This window comes from Leptidea sinapis, chromosome 18 (assembly GCF_905404315.1).
Source record: "Leptidea sinapis chromosome 18, ilLepSina1.1, whole genome shotgun sequence".
NCBI classification, from domain to species: domain Eukaryota; kingdom Metazoa; phylum Arthropoda; class Insecta; order Lepidoptera; family Pieridae; genus Leptidea; species Leptidea sinapis.
In genome coordinates this window covers 989,522-1,008,574 of record NC_066282.1, presented here as the reverse complement: position 1 = coordinate 1,008,574, position 19,053 = coordinate 989,522, and the positions used below count along the sequence as shown (strand labels likewise).

The 19,053-nt window shown below is 37.7% G+C and overlaps 2 protein-coding genes across 3 annotated transcripts in view; one reads left to right on the top strand and one right to left on the bottom strand.

Moving 5' to 3' along the window:
* Nucleotides 1–3,657, bottom strand: part of LOC126969619 (regulatory-associated protein of mTOR) — a 52,166-nt gene extending 48,509 nt beyond the window's left edge. For both annotated transcript variants that reach the window (XM_050815166.1, XM_050815167.1), the window contains exons 1-2: nt 3,363–3,657; nt 324–426 (exon numbers count right to left, since the gene is read on the bottom strand). In XM_050815166.1, the coding sequence (XP_050671123.1) occupies nt 324–426; nt 3,363–3,539 (280 nt within the window). In that variant the 5' untranslated portion in view covers nt 3,540–3,657. The remainder of the gene's footprint in view (nt 1–323; nt 427–3,362) is intronic.
* A 7,283-nt stretch (nt 3,658–10,940) lies between these two features.
* Nucleotides 10,941–16,075, top strand: LOC126969623 (vacuolar protein sorting-associated protein 41 homolog). Its single transcript, XM_050815170.1, has 2 exons — nt 10,941–11,519; nt 13,854–16,075. The coding sequence occupies exons 1-2, from the start codon at nt 11,084–11,086 to the stop codon at nt 15,944–15,946; spliced, it is 2,529 nt and encodes an 842-aa protein (XP_050671127.1). The 5' UTR covers nt 10,941–11,083; the 3' UTR covers nt 15,947–16,075.
* Nucleotides 16,076–19,053: the final 2,978 nt, after the last annotated feature.

The following is a 19,053-nucleotide window of genomic DNA, read 5'->3' as shown; positions in this document are numbered from 1 at the left end:
CGCGGTGGCGATATGAGCGAAGTCGAGTTGCATTCATAAATGTTTTGAATGTACTTCAACCCGATATTAAAGTTTTTAAAATATCTCCAATGGTTTTCATTTTATTATGAAAAAAAGTTGTCAAGTCCTTATTGTAAAACCATTAATATATTTGGCTTGATCCTTCGCTTCCTTTGGCGTGTATTATATGCTAGGCAAGCACTATTCACACATTGTGAAACGCAAATGATGTCTTTAATAAGTCACAAGTAGCCTTAACGAAACATTAACTTGTAGAACCACCACACCCTTAATGTAATCTTAACAAGCTTCTTTTCACACACCTGTCCAGCATTCAATCCTGGCGCACGGCTGCGTCTTGATGACATCGGGCGGGTCCACTCCAACATTTAGACAGAGGACCAATGCAACACAATGTGTTTTATACTGAAAAAAAAAAAACATACATTCTTCAAATTATTGAATTTAAAGAATTTGCTATTTTTTCAATTCCCAAACATCTTTATTAAACTATACCTTAACCGCCTTATTCATAATTAAAACATGAACCCATATTGGTCAAACTTATTTTAAACTTTATATCAAACAATCAATAAAATGCTTTATTCATAATCCTTTGTTAAAGTACAATGACTAATATGGCTCTATCCTACAAAATGGTATCATTTCGGAGAAAAAAAAACTGTGATTTTAATCTATTTATCAAGGTTTTGTCTATAAGTGCTGGCACACAGTTCGTATTCTACCCGGTTTTTCCCCCAAAATTGTATGAAGCTGCACGCACTTGCGGAAAAAAAATTCGCGCGGATATTATACCGCAAACAATCCACAGTTGTGGTACAGATTTTTTACGAAGTGCGGCTATGTGGGTGTAACTACTAAATTAAACATAGCACGACCAAATTGAAAGAACTAACTGAAACAATATTGAATCTAAATCTGAAGAAAGGAAATCACTTTGAAATGGACAAGACAGCAAAGAAAATCTTAAGGTAATCTTTCCTTAAGATTTTCTTTGTTGTCTCATCATAATAAGGAAATAAAAGAAAATGTGAGATAAGAAAAATAACAATTACTATAATTAAAGAAATAAATATGAGAACAAGTTTTGAATTTCATAATACATTTGTATTGAAATTTTTTTGTGATCAACTTGTAAAAATAAATACATGTTATTATGACAGGTTCTAGAATATTTGCTTATGTAGCTATGTACATACATAACATTATGAAGGATATATTGAGAGGCAACAGTTAAAATGCTTATTTCTTTAAATTTTGCTCTTATTTCCGTGAGTGTGCTGAGGATTTGGTTGTTTTATTATTTATACCCAATATTCGGTGAGTTGCTATTGTTATAACACAATTATATTATGTGAGACATCATATTATAAAATTATAATAGTATGATATGATACTTATAGTATTTGTTGATGATATAAATTGGACTTGAAATAGGGTTCCATTCAAATTGAATAACAACTTTGAACCATTGTTTCCTTTGTCTGCTTTTTACTGTTTATTTAGTTTGGAATATGTATTTTTAACAGAAAACATAGATTTTTCACAACTTAAAAGAATAAAAATCTTCGTATTAATTTTGTGAATTTCCTAACTTATTCAATATTTTGCTTCATAAGGTATTTGGTTTAATAAATTATCCAAATTATCATTATTCAATACAAATTAGATTCAATTTCCTATCATTCAGTATATAAATATATAAAGTCTAGATGAGTCTATACTGAACATCTATTCAAAATAGGATTATGAATGAATGGTCACTAATATGTGCAATCTTTGTTCATCATCAATTTCTGCAGGAATATCTCAAATAATTACTGTGAAGCATGTAAATTTTAGTTCGGTGAAAAAAAAAAAATAAAGTTAATTATAAAACCATAAGCACTTATAAACAAAACCAATTGTTTTCCTTGAAAATCCTTGTTCATTCAAAAATATAACTGTTTTTCAACTTATTGTCGAAAGAAAGGTCTGTGTAAAATAAAATATAACTACAAATAAAATAATTTGCACTTATTATAAAAGATTGTTTCACTAACTTTCAGATAAATTCACTGTAATCACTGTAACTATAATATGCCAGGCAAACAAGCAACATTCAATGTTTAGAGAGGGTTAACTCAAACTCAAAGGGTTAATGACTCTTTAGAACCTATCTAAAAAGTGGAGTGTGAAAGTAAGCACACTAACACAAGGCAGAGAGATCCAAAAACTAGCAACAGATTTTTACAAACCCTTACTCTAATAGTGATACTATTAATGTGGAAAAGTTAGATAAATTATCAGAGATCCTTAACTTAACAAATTCTTTGATGATCACTTAGATCCAAGTAGGGTGGGGCTATAGTAGTGGCACCCCCCACTTGGATCCAAGTGAGTGTCCCATTCATTTTGTAGTAGTCAGTAAACTGCAGGAGTTTGAGGCGAGTCAATGTTGCTTTGAGCTGCAGCTGTGCTAATATAGTCAACTTACAAAAATGAGTATTCATTTATCCATATTTTCAAACATTCATATGTATTTAATCAAATTTTGCCTCAAGAAGGATTTGTGCCCAGCTATTGTATATTTTTTTTTTGTAGACAGTGAATGTGTTATGAAGTTGTGAAACTGGACCTAACAACTGCATACCAAATGAAGTGATGGGAAGCACCATCATTGAAATAAGCTGTGTTACCAAAAAATATTCAATGACAATCTCCATACAGGGTTTATTCCAAGTCAATGGGGAAGTTAAGATATTATTTTTATTCACAAGAAAATGAGATTAGCAACTAAAGGCCAAATGTCAACAAACTTTTTGCTTAAGTAATATTGGAGAGAATTTCTAAGTAATTAGATTGAAAACCGACCCATTGAGCAATCAGGATTTAGAATTTTCTCTTGATTTAATGACAAAAAAAAATCTCAAATTATTATGTTGGGTTTTGTGAAATAATGTGTGTTACAATGAAAATCTCTTTAGTTCCAAAAATTTAAGTCAGCTATTATTAAAATTTCTAAGTAAATGTATGAAATAAAATCAATCATAATAATGTTGTGACGCTTTGAATACAAGGAAAACAAAAGAATTAATTTCTGGTTTTTTTTTTGTAGGTAATCAATGTCAAACATCTTTGACTTGATGTAAATAAACAAACTTTTACGACGTAATAAATTTACATTTTTTTTACATACAATATATTTCTTAATGAGATTTTTGTTTCACATTTTTAGTATTACTTGCTTGATTATAATAATTATGGAAGCTAACCATGTGCGTTTGTTTTTGACAAAAAACGAGACATGATGCGCAGTATGAAGAAGTGTACAAATTTAACGAAAGTTATCGAAACTTTACCTTTTCTTTTGCTCTCCAAGTGTGTTCCTCTCGTTCAGGTCCTATAATAGGCTCTGTGTGTCTAGGTTGATTAAATGTAATGGGTAAATCATCTTCGTAATCCGAAGAATCACTATCGGTTTGCTCACTGCTCTTCTCCTCATCATTTGCTGCTAGATAAGGGGGCATTTCAGTCATTTTCACTTTCCACTTTTAATAAGGTTGTTATTACAAAAACGCTTATATTCAAGTAAACACAAAATAAAACATTTTAGCACTTCAAACATCCAATAACCACAGGCGCTTCCTCAGCACATGGGAAAACATTGACAAATGACAAATGTGAATTGTGAAATGATTTTTTTTTCTTAATTCAACCTTTAAGGACAGGTTACAGTCTATACACAATACCGCCAAGTCGTTCGTATAAAAAAAAATTAGGAAAACTGTTGACCTAAAGCACGCCTGTCGCTCCATTCCCAATCGGTGGTATCATTACGAAAGTCATTAATATCATAGTAACATTTAGCACATAAACGTTTTTACCTATTCTTTTGAATTTCGTAATACTTTTGTTTTGAACATTTTCTGGGATCTTCTTGTAAAAGCTTATACACCGCCCCACAAAACGCCCCTCTTCTGCAGCACAAATATTGTAATATTATTATATTATTATAGATAAATGTGTGAGTTTGGCAACATCGGTTTCCATCTTAGGTTTCCATAGTAAAATGACATGATGCCACTTCTACTAGTTTTTTCTGTTCTGTGTAGAGTGGGGCGTTATAACACACAGCATACTACATATTACAATACGTACTCAAAAACGTAGTCCCACCGACATATATATAACTCTTATTACACGTGAAAATGGACCTAACGCGAGAAAATTTTCAGTCAATGATTTTTTATGACTTTCGTTGTGGACTTACTCAACAACAAAGCTATGATAGGCTGCATTTAGCATTTCTTAATGAAGCCCCATCTGATGCCACTATTTACAATTGGTTTAACGAGTTTAAGCGTGGACGTAGCAATCTCAATGATGATCCGCGTGAGGGACACCCTTTAACAGCGACTACTGAAGATATTACCAGTGATGTGCAACGCATGATAGAGGACGATAAGAGAGTGACCTATCAGCAGATACGGCAATATCAAGCCTAGGCATTGGTATGAGTCAAGTTCAAAAAATATTACACGAACATTTAGGCGTCAGGAAGCTTTATACCAGATGGATTCCCCATACTTTAACCGACGACCAGAAACACAGTGGCCAAATGTTAGATAAGTTCAACGGCGGTGACTCAAATGCTGTATTTGACATCTTCACAGTTGATGAAAGATATATTGCTACGAATCCGAAACCAAAAGACACTCAGCTCAGTGGGTGCTTCCTTCCGAGGATCGGCCAACTAAGGTAAAGAAAGGAAGAAGTTAAGGAAAAAAGATGATTGCCTCATTCTTTGGTCAGAAAGGTCATTTCGCGATAGTTGTGCTAGAAGATGGAAGGACAGTTACTGCAGACTGGTATGTCAATCACTGTTTGCCTGTTGTATTGGAAAAAATTCGACACCAGCGCCTTCGAAGCAGGATCCTCCTTCACCACGACAATGCTTTAGCGCACTCTGCAAAACGGACTGTTGAATATTTGACTATGGAAGGTTTCAAGATAATGAGTCATCCGCCATACAGTCCTGAACTGGCGCCCTGCGACTTTTATTTATTCCCAAAAACTAAAGATAAAAATCGAGGTATTCGATTTACGAGCCCTGAAGATGCGGTGTAAGCGTAAGAAAATGCCATAGAAGAGACCCCTAAGGCAGAATAGGCCTGCTCTTCTCACTGGTTCCATGGAATGCGACAAAGTGTAGAGAGGAACGGAGATTTTTTCAAAAAACAATAAAAGTATTGGCAACTTTCTAAACTAAACAGTTTTTATTTTATATTTTTTTATGGAATAGGAGGACAAACGAGCGTACGGGTTACCTGGTGTTAAGTGATCACCGTCGCCCACATTCGCTGGCAACACCAGGGGAATCACAAGAGCGTGGCCGGCCTTTAACGAAGGTGTACGCACTTTTTTTGAAGGTACACATGTCGTATCGTCCCGGAAACACCGCACAAGGAAGCTCATTCCACAGCTTTGTAGTACGTGGAAGAAAGCTCCTTGAAAAGCGCACTGTGGAGCCGACACACATCCAGATGGTCGGGATGATATACTAATTTGTGGCGTGTCGTGCGAAGGTGGAATTCGGCGGCAGGAATCAGATTAAACAGCTCTTCGGAACACTCCCAGTGATAAATGCGGTAGAAGACACACAATGAAGCGATGTCTCTACGCAACGCCAAGTGATCCAGCCGTTCACAGAGCACTGGGTCCCCGACAATTCGAGCTGCTCTGCGTTGCACGCGCTCAAATGAATCAAGCTGATACTGGGGTGCGCCAGACGAGAGATGACAGCAATACTCCATGTGTGGCCGGACCTGCGCTTTGTAGAGCGCTAGAATATGGGCCGGCTTGAAGTATTGATGACGCCCAGCTTCTTCGAAGCCAATTTGGCTTTGCCCTCCAGATGGCCACGGAATTGGCAATCGCTCGAGATTTCAAGAACCAGTATTCCGATACTATGTGAGGCTTTAAGGGAAGTGTTATCGAAGGGCGGTGATATGACAAATGGGGTTTTTTTTTGTGGTAAACGCGCAAACTTAAGTCTTCTGGGGGTTAAATTGGACAAGGTTCAATTTACCCCATTCCGCGACCTTCTCGAGAGAGGACTCGATAGAAGACACAAGTTTCTCCCGGCACTGGTCCACGTTTTCCCGAGAGAGACCTGCATGGCCCGTGTATGCGGCATCACCAGTGCTTTCGTCTGTATAGCAATGTATGTTGGAGGTGTCCAACATATCATTGATATGCAGAAGAAACAGCGTGGGAGATAGCACATAGCCTTGGGGCACTTGGGGCGCTGGAGTGCCCCACGGGCTTGGGATTCGAGCAAAACCGTCGACAACGACTTGTATGCTGCGCCGAGTGAGGAAGTTGGAGGTCCACTTGCATAAGCTCTCGGAAAGCTCAAATGATGGAAGTTTAGAGAGGAGCGCCTTGTGCCATACACGATCAAAGGCCTTCGCTATATCCAGGCTAACTGTTCTTATTTACTAAACATTTTCAGTGTTACCTAGGTATTTCTTCGTATGACCACGTTGAGGTTTGCAATAGGTATTTTTGGGTTTATTATGTTTACAATTTAAGTCACTGTAATAGATTATAGTATCGCCTTATTATAGTATTAAATTGTATACAATTCTTATTATTGACAATGCTAGATTTTAATAGCGCTTATAAGTTTATCATGTAACTTTTTTTTCATTTAAATTAACTATAGCATCCTTATATTCATGAGTATACTTATAACACTCAATCAACTTGGTTTATGCTGTCCATCAGCTTAAACCAAGTTTCATATTATTGTATTATATTCGCCGACCTGTATAAATAATACTGGACAGGCTGTTCCATATGTTTGACCGCAAATTTTTGTGCCTATTTGAAGCGTCACTCGCATGCCTCCAGAGAACTTATTTTGACGTATAATACTGTAGCTGTACCTACAACCAATAAAATCAATTAATACAAATGTCTAATATCTAACTTGTAACAGTTGTTTTATTTAATCGCCAAACGCTCAGTCTCTAAAGTGGTGACCCCGAACAAGAACACCGACGAAAGGACCCCGAACAAGAACACCGACGGAAGGAACCCGAACAAGAACACCGACTGAAGGAACTCGAACAAGAACACCGACGGAAGGAACCCGAACAAGAACACCGACGGAAGAAACCCGAACAAGAACGCCGACGGAAGGAAGCCAGAACAGAAGAACACCGAACCTCTGGCCGGCTACACATCGAAGAACAGCTTCACCAGCTCGCCGAAACGACGAATTCCTGTTCGACGAATCTCTGCTCGAGGAATATCAACCCGACGAAGAAATGGAAGACACAAACCAGGCTCAGCCACTCCCAGCGCCCACCGCAACAGAAATCTCCACCATTTCACTGTCGATGCGCATACCACCATTTTGCCGGGAAAATCTGCGATTGTGGTATCACAGCTTTGAAGCCGCCACCGATGATCTCAAAAGGAGTCAAGCCCAGCTGACACAGATGGTGCTGGTCCAATTAGAAAAGGCTGACATCGAACAAATCTCCGACATCCTATTTAACATACCGAGAGACAAACAATATTCAGCAATCAAGGAACGTCTCATATCGGTGTATGAAGAATCCGACAGCCGCAAGTTCCAGAAGCTACTCGCCGAGATGGAGCTTGGAGACCAGAAGCCTTCACAGCTACTGCGACGCATGCGTAACCTTGAAGGGACAAGGTTACCGACTCCACCCTCCGCATAATGTGGAGTAAGCTGCTGCCAGCCCACGACCGCTCCGTGCTCGCCGTCAGCGAGTCATTCAGCGCGAAGTCCACGCTGGAGGAACTAGCGTTGCTTGCTGACACGATGATGGAGCAAATCCAGGAGGTAGCAGCCGTCTCCAGCCAGCCACCAGCCGTCTCCAGCCTGCCACCAGTCGTCTCGAGCCAGCCACCAGCATCAGGTCCAGAATCATCGACGTCAAATCAGGTAGATCACACAAAATTCTTTATTAACGAGTCAAGGCCATCTCAACACTATCATCGCCACCGATTTCGCTCGTCATCTCGCAATAGAACTTCGTCACAACACCGTTTCCGCACACTCAATAGCTCACCAAAACTTTACTGCTATTACCATCGCCGATTTGGTAGTGAAGCACGACGTTGTACTACGCCCTGCAGTTTCAAGAAAGAGCCATCGGGAAACTAGAACGGACGTTAGCTGCGGCGGAACCCGGTGTCCTTCACACTTCATACCGCCTTTTTGTCACAGACAAGAAAACAAAGATGTCATTCTTAGTAGATACCGGTGCTAATATATCCGTCCTACCAAGAAAACTAGGCCTGAAAGCAACGCCTCTACCATTTAAATTGTATGCTGCAAACAACACAACAATATCGACTTATGGTGAGAAAACATTAGAACTCGATCTCAACCTCCGTCGACCATACAAGTGGAAATTTATTGTAGCTGACGTCACGAAACCAATATTAGGTGCCGATTTTCTCAACCACCATCAACTTATCGTAGACTTAAAAAAATCGAAGATTAATTGATGCCGTCACAAATCTTAAAATCAACGCGCCAATTATGTCAACGACCGCACCCACAATACGAAGTATCGATATACAGGCCCCGTACCACGCGATACTCGCCGAATTCCCCGGTACCACGAGATTAACATCGATGCAATTATCGCCAAAAATTAACGTGGAACATTATATTGAAACACAAGGACCTCCATAACATTGCCGTGCTCGTCCGATTCCACCTCATCGTTATGAAATAGTGAAGAAAGAATTCGTAAACATGATGCAACAAGGACTCTGCAGACCGAGTAAAAGTCGAGTGGTCTTCACCACTCCATATAGTACCTAAGAAGAATGGCGATATACGGGTATGCGGTGATTATAGACGATTGAACAGCATAACCAAACCCGATCGTTATCCAGTGCCGAGAGTCAAGGACTTCACCCATCATCTCTCTGGTAAAACAATATTCTCCACAATCGACCTCAACCGCGCTTACCAACAATTGAAGACCAGGGAACAGGACATAGAGAAGACAGCTATCAACACACCAATGGGTTTATTCGAATTTCCTCGCATGTGTCCTGGTCTGAATAATGCGGGACAAACATTTCAGCGATTTATTCACGAAGTGCTCCGTGGATTAGACTACGTTTTCCCATTCATCGACGATTTGCTCATAGCCTCAGCAAACAAGACTGAGCATCGCGATCACCTAAGAACAGTTCTTAGAAGATTGGAAGAAAACGGTATCACATATCAGTCAAATTTCTTGGATAGATCGTATCAAAAAACGGTATACAGCCACCAGAAGAGAAGATTAAAGCCATTACCGAATATTCAAAACCGAAAACTATAGAAGGTTTAAGACGATTTCTAGGCATGTTAAATTTCTATCGTGACCACATACCGAATACTGCATCAATACAAGCTCCGCTAAACGCTTACCTACACCATGTCAAGAAAGGTGATAAAACAATAATTGAATGGACCGACGAAGCATCACAATCATTCGAAGAGTGCAAGAATAGTATATCAAAAGCTACCTTACTCGCTCACCCATCACATGATTCCCCTATCGCATTATTCTGCGATGCGTCTGACAATGCAGTAGGTGCCGTCCTACAACAATACATCGAAATTAATTGGCAACCACTCGGTTACTTTTTAAAGAAATTCTCAGAGGCGGAGAAGAAATACTCAGCGTATGACAGAGAATTCTCAGCCGTCTATAAGTCAGTGAAACATTTCCGTAAGACGTTTGAAGTACGTGAATTAATTATATTCACAGACCACAAACCCCTCACATTCGCTATGAATAAAACACATACTGCAAACGAAACGCCACGCCTAACGCGCCAATTATTATTCATCAGTGAATTCACAACCGATATTCGACAGATCAGTGGAAAATACGATATTAATGCCGACGTATTAAGTCGCATAGAAACAATAACCGTATCACCTACGATCGACTACAGCGAGATGGCAAACGCACAAGAGCGAGACAGCAGCATAACACAACTCATTCAACAACCAAACTTAACCTTCAAGAAAATAAATGTACCTAACACGAACCTAGAATTATATTGCGAAACACCAACAAGTCATGTACGTCCTTACATACCTACAGAATTCCGCAAACATATTTTTAATAGTGTACATAATATTACTCACCCAGGAGTACGAACATCACGTAAATTAATATCTCAAAAATTATTTTGGCCATCAATGAATATCGACATCGGGAAGTGGAGTAAAACTTGTATAAATTGTCAGAAAAGTAAAATACAACGCCACACAGTCAGCAAAATTCAATGTTTTGACGCAAGCGTTCGTTTTCAGCATATACACATAGATATTGTTGGACCTCTACCTACCTCTGCTCAAGGACATCGTTATCTGATAAAATGGCTGCGAAGGAACGTACAATACTCTGAAGTATTTTTGCATTTTTAAATAAATTTCGATCGTTTTTTGTGTTATTTATACTTCAAGAATCAACGTAATAAAGTACACATTTTTTTGTAAATAGTTTCCGACCATCTATCGATGTTTGCTAAGGTTGTCATCACTAATTTTAGTACCGCAGACTCTCGCTACATGGCCAACAGCGCCAAAATGGCGAATACCAAACAGGCACAAAAGCACATTGACAGCCGCCAGTCCAGTAGTTAATTAAAATCTCTTTCCAAGCATTCATTCATTGATTGAAATTAATTTTGATTATATGGTAACATTACCTACTTGTGGCAGTTTGCAGGATTCGTGCAGTTGCAGTTATTAGAATTGCTCTGCTCATCTCAAAAGTATAGCTTCATGCTCCTAGCATCCTAGTCATAAGCCCAAAAAAAAATGTAATTCAAATGTCATTGTCAAATGTCTGTAATTGTTATTTGTCATTACTATTGTTATGTATAGGTGTACCTACAAAGTACCTAGGGTACAGTGCACAAATCCATAATATTAATGAAAAATGAAAAGTTGGAATTTATAAAAATGTGATTTTGTTAATAAAATAAGTGTAACTTTTTATTTGATGAAATCATTATTGAAATGGCTTTGAACTTGGAGAGCTGTGATAGCTTGCCACCAGATGAAGAACCTAAATTGAAATATGATCGAATGGGTAATGACGTTCAAAATATTCTACTAAAAGATGCGGTTAGCTGCATTTGTGTACACACTAAGTTTATTTGCCTTGGTACGCAATGGGGTGTCATACACTTATTGGATCACGAAGGCAATATCGTGCCGATATCCCAGGACAACAGTCAGAAGTATTTACAAGCACATGCAATCGCTGTAAACAAAATATCTGTTGATTTAAATGGTGATTATATTGCCAGCTGTTCAGATGATGGAAAGGTGTTGGTGTATGGCTTATATACAAATGATAACGCTCATAGCTTATCTTTGGGAAGAGTTGTTAAGTCAGTTGCCTTAGACCCTTACTATTTTAAATCTGGATCTGGGAGAAGATTTCTTACAGGTAGAGTTTTCACTTATCAACATATTATTATGTTATTTATTCTTAAACTTTTCTTTGTTCTGCAACATCTGATATTTTGAGAGTTATAGAGCTTGATTTTTATTGTCTCTGTAATAGTTGTTATTATCTTATAATAGCTTAGCAATAGTTTTTAATGTATTAATGTTGTGCTATGTTAATGTGTATGTAATATTATTATTGAACCAGTCTCATAAAAGAGAGAAATAGGGTGATATAAATGTGGATTTTGGCACCTAAATTTTGTGGAGTAGTAATAAGTTATTGGTCAATGAAGGTTAATTTTTGGTTAATAAAGCTTGTTCTAATTTGAGTAGATTGAATTGGTTGTTGTGAGTTTAGAACATTATTTTATTATTCTTAACTGAACTTATTCTCTGAAAAAGCCTGTAGAAATTTTAAACAATATTGACAGATACTCTAAATTTTTAAAAAGCAGTGCCACTTTGGTATTCTTATAAATACAATATTTTGTTTGGGTCGGACTTAGTATCCCTTAGCATGAATTTGGTGGTAAAAAATATTGTAGCTGATAGAGCTTTATTTCACGATTATAATTATACCACTCTTATTACAAGGTAATGCACCGTTTTCAAGAAAATAAAAAAATTCCAACCTAAAAGGTATCGCGGCAGGAGGCTGAAAACTGTCATGAAATGATATTGGTTTCTTCGTAAAATGCAAAAGGATGGCAAAGGGTTCAAGCCCATGCAGCCATAAATTGTATGAAAAACATTGAAATGAAATGTAAAAAATAGTCTGTGACAGATTAGACAGCTTCATCACTAATTATTTTTAGATAAAAGGAAAACATTTATAAAAAGACAGCCGGCAACACTCTTGTGATTCCTCTGGTGTTGCAAGAGAATGTGGGCGGCGGTGATCACTTAACACCAGGTGACCCGTACGCTCATTTGTCCTCCTATTCCATAAAAAAAAGCTCTATCAACAACAATTTATTAAAATTGATTAGGTAAGGTTATGTAGAACAGTTAATACAACACATGAGCCGAGCTTAGGGGTCCGCAGCATCAGCCGGCGAGTGCCAGAAACGAATTCTAGGTGTTTGCCTTTCTTTCCTCCCCATAAAAATGTCCCAATCCTTAAAAATATCATAACTTGAGGTTAGGTTATAATATTCATAATGCTTTTTTCTCTGGCATGGTGCATTACCTTGTAATAAAGAGTGGTAGCATTATAATCGTGGACTAAAACTCTATCAATTACAATATTTTATACCTCATAATTTGTGCTATGTGATACTAATTTTAACCTTTTGTTTTATGGAGAGAAGGACAAACTAGCATTCGGGATACATGATGTTAAGTCAACCTCTCACCGACATTCTCTTGACACACCAGAGGAACCACTGGAGTTTTGCCGGCCTTTTTTAATCTTAAATGGTGTTACTTATTGTTTGGAGAGCTGTAAACCACTTACATATTTATAAAGGAAATAAACTAATATGTAATTGAATTTTATAATATAATAATAATATTATTTGATACCTCGATAAAAATAACACAAACGTAGTGATATCTAGATCAATATGAATTTTTTACCGAGGTGTGAATTTAAATAAGCATCATACACAAATAAAATATGAAAACAAAACTTTACATACAATGAGGGACTCGAACCCGCAAGATTGCGTAGTTATCCGTTAAGCTGTCAAAGATGCGTAAGGACCTGAGCCAATACAAGAGCATTTGCCCGCAGCAATAGCGGGGGTATGCTATAATATAACAATGCTAAAGTGAAAAGCGACGTTTGGACGTGGAAGGATAGCTGAGGAGATCAGCTCTCATTCAATTCATGGGCTAGCGAATATGGCAAAACAAATACTTTTTTGGACAGTCCTGGTGTGATGGCACGCTTATTCCGCTGAAATCATACTATGGGTGACTTCAATGGGTATAATGGAGAAAAGCTTGGCTCGCGCACCACAGACAGACTTCTTATAAATTAATCCTTGAGAGTATAAAATTCTACAAGGGACTTCAGTAAAGGGCAACATAAGAACAAATTGTCCACATTTCCCTCATCTAGTCCACAGTCACACAGAACATGGCCTCTAATTTTGAGTTAGAAATACTGGAGTGCAAGAGTTGTTTATGTGTGACCGTCAAACTTGAGATTATTATTTTATTGGGGATCATAAATTAGAATCAGGGTCTTAAAGGAATTTTTGGTTAAAGTTCACCATAAAATTAAAATTTGCATTTTGAAGTTTTGAATATCTGTCATATTTTATTTTAATATATGAAGTGCTTACTTTGCAAAAAATAATTAAAATTTGTGTTGTTTTTGTTTCAGGTGACAACAAATTAACTTTATACGAAAAAACATTTTTGAATCGCTTACGTGCTACGGTATTGTTTGCATGTGAGGGGAATGTGCAAGCTATGGCATGGCACGACAGGTTTGTAGCGTGGGCCAGCGAAGTTGGCGTTCGTGTTTACGACCTTGTGGCCAGATGCTCTCTAGGTCTAATTAAATGGGAAAACACTCCCAACCGATCTATTGAAGACTTTCGTTGCAATTTACTTTGGTCAGCATCCAGGACTCTGATGATTGGGTGGGTGGACACCATAAGAATATGTGTTATACGAAAACGTAACCAAATTGAATTGCAGACACGTGATGTAAGTGAATATCTTCTTGATCCTGTGTACACTTTCCAGACTGACTACCATATAAGTGGGCTGGGACCACTAGATGATCAACTAGTGTTACTTGGCGTTCCAAAAGAGCCCGATGGAGAAACTGGAAAAGCACAAAGGCCTGTTTTATCTGTAGCTGATTATAAAGATTGTGAGTTCTGTGAAGTTTCTACGGATAGTCTTAATATTCGCGGATATGAAGAATACTCATTTAATGACTACTATTTAGACATGCTTATAGAAGAGAACAGGTTCTTTATTGTATCACCTAAAGATATTTTAATAGCAAGCCCCTATGACATTGATGATAGGGTAAGCTGGCTAACAGAACACGGCAGATTTGAAAAAGCAATATCAGTGTTAGGGGAAGTTGGAGGTAAAACTGCAAAGCACTCAGTTGTGTCAGTGGGAGTGCAATATTTGGACCACTTACTGTCAGAACACATGTATGATGATGCTGCTATACTGTGTGCCAGAATATGTAAGAATGATAAAGTATTATGGGAGAACCAAATATTAAAATTTGCTGAAGTAAATCAATTAAGAGCAATTAGTTCTTATGTCCCTAGAAACCCGGATCAAGCCTTGAACTCACATATTTATGAATTGATATTTTACGAATATTTGAAAGTGGATCCACCTGGCTTCTTAAAACTTGTTCAAGAGTTCAACTCAATCAATTCTTGTCTGTACAATACGGGGGTTATTATAAAGGAAGTTTTGGAACATTTGTTGACAACAGAAGTTGACAAAAATATTTATTTAGAAGCTTTAGCATTACTATATTGTTGTCAGAAGAAGTATGATAAGGCTTTAAACGCATATTTGAAGATACAACACAAAGATGTCTTCAATCTGATAATGAAACACCAAATGTTCTCTGTGATATATGACAAAATACTTGACCTGATGAACCTCGACTGTGATAAAGCTATATCAGTGTTACTTCAAGCTAAGACTAAAGTCCCTGTAGAAGTGGTCCAAAAACAACTAGAAAACAATGATTTTTTTCTGTATAAATACTTGGATGCCTATAGCAAGGTGGAGCCAAATGGAAAATATCATGGAAAATTACTGCAGCTCTATGCCAAGTATGCTCGGAACAAATTGCTTCCATTTTTAAAGAGCAGTGATAACTATCCCATTCAAGAAGCTCTAGATGTTTGTCAAAGCAATCATTTCTACCCAGAAATGGTGTTTTTATTGGGCCGTATTGGAAATACAAGGGAGGCATTGCAAATTATTATCGAGCATTTGAATGATATCAACCAGGCCATAAACTTCTGCCAGGAGCACAATGACAAGGAGCTGTGGACAGACCTGATCAAGCAAACAGTGGACAAACCTGAATGTGTGACATTGCTTCTAAAGCGGATAGGCAACTATGTGGATCCTAGGATGCTCATACAGAACATACAGCCCAACCAAGAAATCAAAGATCTTAAGAAGTCATTAGTTAAAATGATGTGTGACTATCATTTGCAAATGTCAGTCCAAGAAGCATGCAAAGTAATTACTTTGAGAAATTATTTTGATCTACATGAGAAACTTATAAGTACCCACCAGCGAGGAATATCTGTTACTGATGACTTTATGTGTTGCGTGTGTCAGAGACGTATCATCATGAGGGATCTCTCCAATGCCTCAGACCTGGTTGTCTACAATTGCCGGCACTCCTTTCACATAGAGTGTCTGCCTGATGTTGTCAGCAACATTTGTAGTGTTTGCAGTGCTGTTAAAATGTGACCCAAATGCTCAATGATTTTATCACAGTGTATGTAATTTGTATTTTTCCACAATGTACCTTATTATTGCTTATTTATATTATAACAGTAAATGATCTATTTATTGAATATAATTAACTAATTAATGGTGCTTTGGTGTTATATTGCTGTTTTTATAGCATTTCCTCATTACAATAACAAGCTGATGTTATAAAACTTGAACAATTTGTGCTATATATTGAATGTATCTTAATATTTTTAAGGTTTTTAAATTCACTGTCTGGTCTAAATATGACTAGTTATTTACATAGTCTTGATAAACTGCAACTTGACAGTTCTCATTAAATTATACAATTTGACAAAAAAAAAATGTATTTTTAACTAAATCAATTTATTATTATAGTGAGCCTCAAATACAAATGATTTGATTGTTTTTGAGAAAATAAATGAAAGTTCATGTTAAGTACGCTCGCAATGCTGTACCTGCGGGCCTGCCATGAGCTCTTAGTGCGATTCAATTGACAATCTAAAATGAACTGCTTTGCTATTTCGTACCACGACTTGATTAGAGCTATATACTTTAGGTTGACGTCAAATGAACTGATTATATCGCAATGATGTTATTTGAATGTCAAAAATGATGTCAAATAATAGCAAACTGATTTAGTTCGTTCATTCATTCGTACCATGAGGTAATATTTCAACGTAAACTGGATAGCATATGTGTCAAAGTGAGTGATTCGAAATAAGTTGCTACTTCCTTAGAGGAAAGTGAATCGTGTTGTTAATAACTTTTAAAAAATAGCGAAAACATACAGAAAAGGAAAATTTTATTGATGAAAGATGAGATGAGAATACTTTATAGGACTTTTTTGTAACACAAAATACTGAAAATAAATACCTAAAATGAAAATACTAAAGACGAGGCAGTAAGGGCCCGGGCTATTGCATATTAACGAATTATAAAAAATGTACTCTGTGGTCCTGTCAAATCAAACATCAATGGAGGGGCGTTCTTATCTCGTTATTTTTACGAAAACACCTAAGCAAACATTTAATTTGTAATTCAAAGAACTATATTTATTTATATTACTATTATTTAATAATTACAAAAAAGGGCTTAATGGTTTATAATTTCACGCTATAAAGCGCAATTTTAAAATGTATTTTTAGTATTTTCTACGCAAAAAATCTCCCACGCTGTTTCTTCTGAATATCAATGATATGTTGGACATCTACAACATACATTGCTATGCAGACGTCAGCACCGGTGATGCCGTATACACGTGCCATGCAGGTCTCTCGGGAAATCGTTGACCAGTGCCGCGAAAAACTTGTGTCTTCTATGGAGTCCTTTCTAGAGAAGGTCCCCCCGAAGACTCAAGTTTGCGTGTTTACCACTAAAAAAAACCATTTGTCGTATCACCGCTCTTCGACAGCATTTCCCTAAAGCCTCGCCTAGATCGGAATACAGGGTCTCGAAATCTCGAGCGATTGCCAATTCCGTGGCCATCTGGAGGGCAAAGCCAAATTGGCTTCGAGGAAGCTGGGCGTCATTAATAGAGCACGGCAATACTTCAAGCCGGCATATTCTATCGCTCTACAAAGCGCAGGTCCGACCACACATGGAGTATTGCTGTCATCTCTGGTCTGGCACATCCCAGTTTCAGCTCGATCCATTTGACCGCGTGCAACGCAGAGAAGCTAGAAGTGTCTCGGACCGAGTGCTCTGTGAACGGCTGGATCACTTGGCGTTGCGTAGAGACGTCTCTTCATTGTGTGTCTTCTACCGCATTTATCACGGGGAGTGTTCCGACTTGACTAGCTGTTTCACCTGATTCCTGCCGCTGAATTCCACCGTCGCACGACACGCCTTCAGTGCGGTTTTCAAGGAGCTATCAGCCACGTACTACAAAGCTGTGGAATGAACTTCCTTGTGCGGTGTTTCCGGGACGATACGACATGGGTACCTTTCAAAAAAAGCGCGTACACCTTCCTTAAAGGACGGCAACGCTCCTGTGATTCCTCTGGTATTGCAAGAGAATGGGGGTGGTGGTGATCGCTTAACACCAGGTGACCCGTACGCTCGTTTGTCGTCCTTTTCTTCAAAAAAATTTGTCGGCTCCTGATCGGGTACAGATTACTTCTTCAAAGGCAATTATTTCGTCAATCCTGGTGGTAGTCAGCCTCTTTTTCGTTTTGTGTCCTACGGATATCATGATGTGATCCTATTACTCCAGCTATTGCTAAGTTTTTATGTTACATGTCCGGCCCGTTCCATATTTTTTAGTTTCGTTTTTAGTTTCTGAATCGGGAAATAGCCATGTCCATTTTCCATTTGTACTTGTAATAATTGTCTACTTTAATAGTTTTTCAATTTTTCATTTATAAATGTATGCTATTTACTTACTTTTGGGATTACTTTGAGAACCAAAGAAACGTGGTGTTTCAGCATGATGGAGCTCCGGCACATTTTGCTCGCAACATACGAGAACATCTTAACGTTCACTTTCCGTGAGGACGGATCGGCCGCGGGGGACCGGTGCTATGGCCTGCTCGTTCTCCGGACCTCACACCCTTGGACTTCCTTATGTGGGGTTATGTGAAGGACAGAGTGTATTTCTCCGATTGCCCAACGGTTGCTGAGATGGAACAGCGCGTTGGATCGGTTTTCGCATCATTACCACCAACGATGGTGCGAAATGCCACATAAGCCTTATCTGTGTCTATTCCACACAAGCCTTATCTGTGTCTATTTTCCAAAGTTCTTCTGAAGTTAGATGTTATAGCTGTCAGCTTGATTTTCTATCTCTTTCACCCCAAAAATTACAATATTATTGGCTTTTCTCTCTCTTTCTAGTCTTTAAATCTTATACTCTAGTTGTACTATTTACTGAATTTTTAAATTTTTGATTCTTTTCAATTTATAGTTATAATTCTTCGTCAATGTCAAAGATTATTATTACCTATTTTAAAATAAGATAGCTGTAGTTCTATCTAAGGGACCTACGACTTAGGGGCTTTCAAGCTTAGAACATACTTACTCCCACAAAAAACTCCTACATAAAGGCTGGCAATTCATCTTTTGACCTCTAATGTAATGGATATTCATGGGCTGTTGCTTTTAAA

Excerpts from the sequence above, each read along its gene's own strand:
- LOC126969623 (XM_050815170.1), top strand. The coding sequence starts at position 11,084 with ATGGCTTTGAACTTGGAGAGCTGTGATAGCTTGCCACCAGATGAAGAA. Across the intron at positions 11,520-13,853 it reads TGGGAGAAGATTTCTTACAG|GTGACAACAAATTAACTTTA; the intron begins GTAGAGTTTTCA and ends TTTTTGTTTCAG.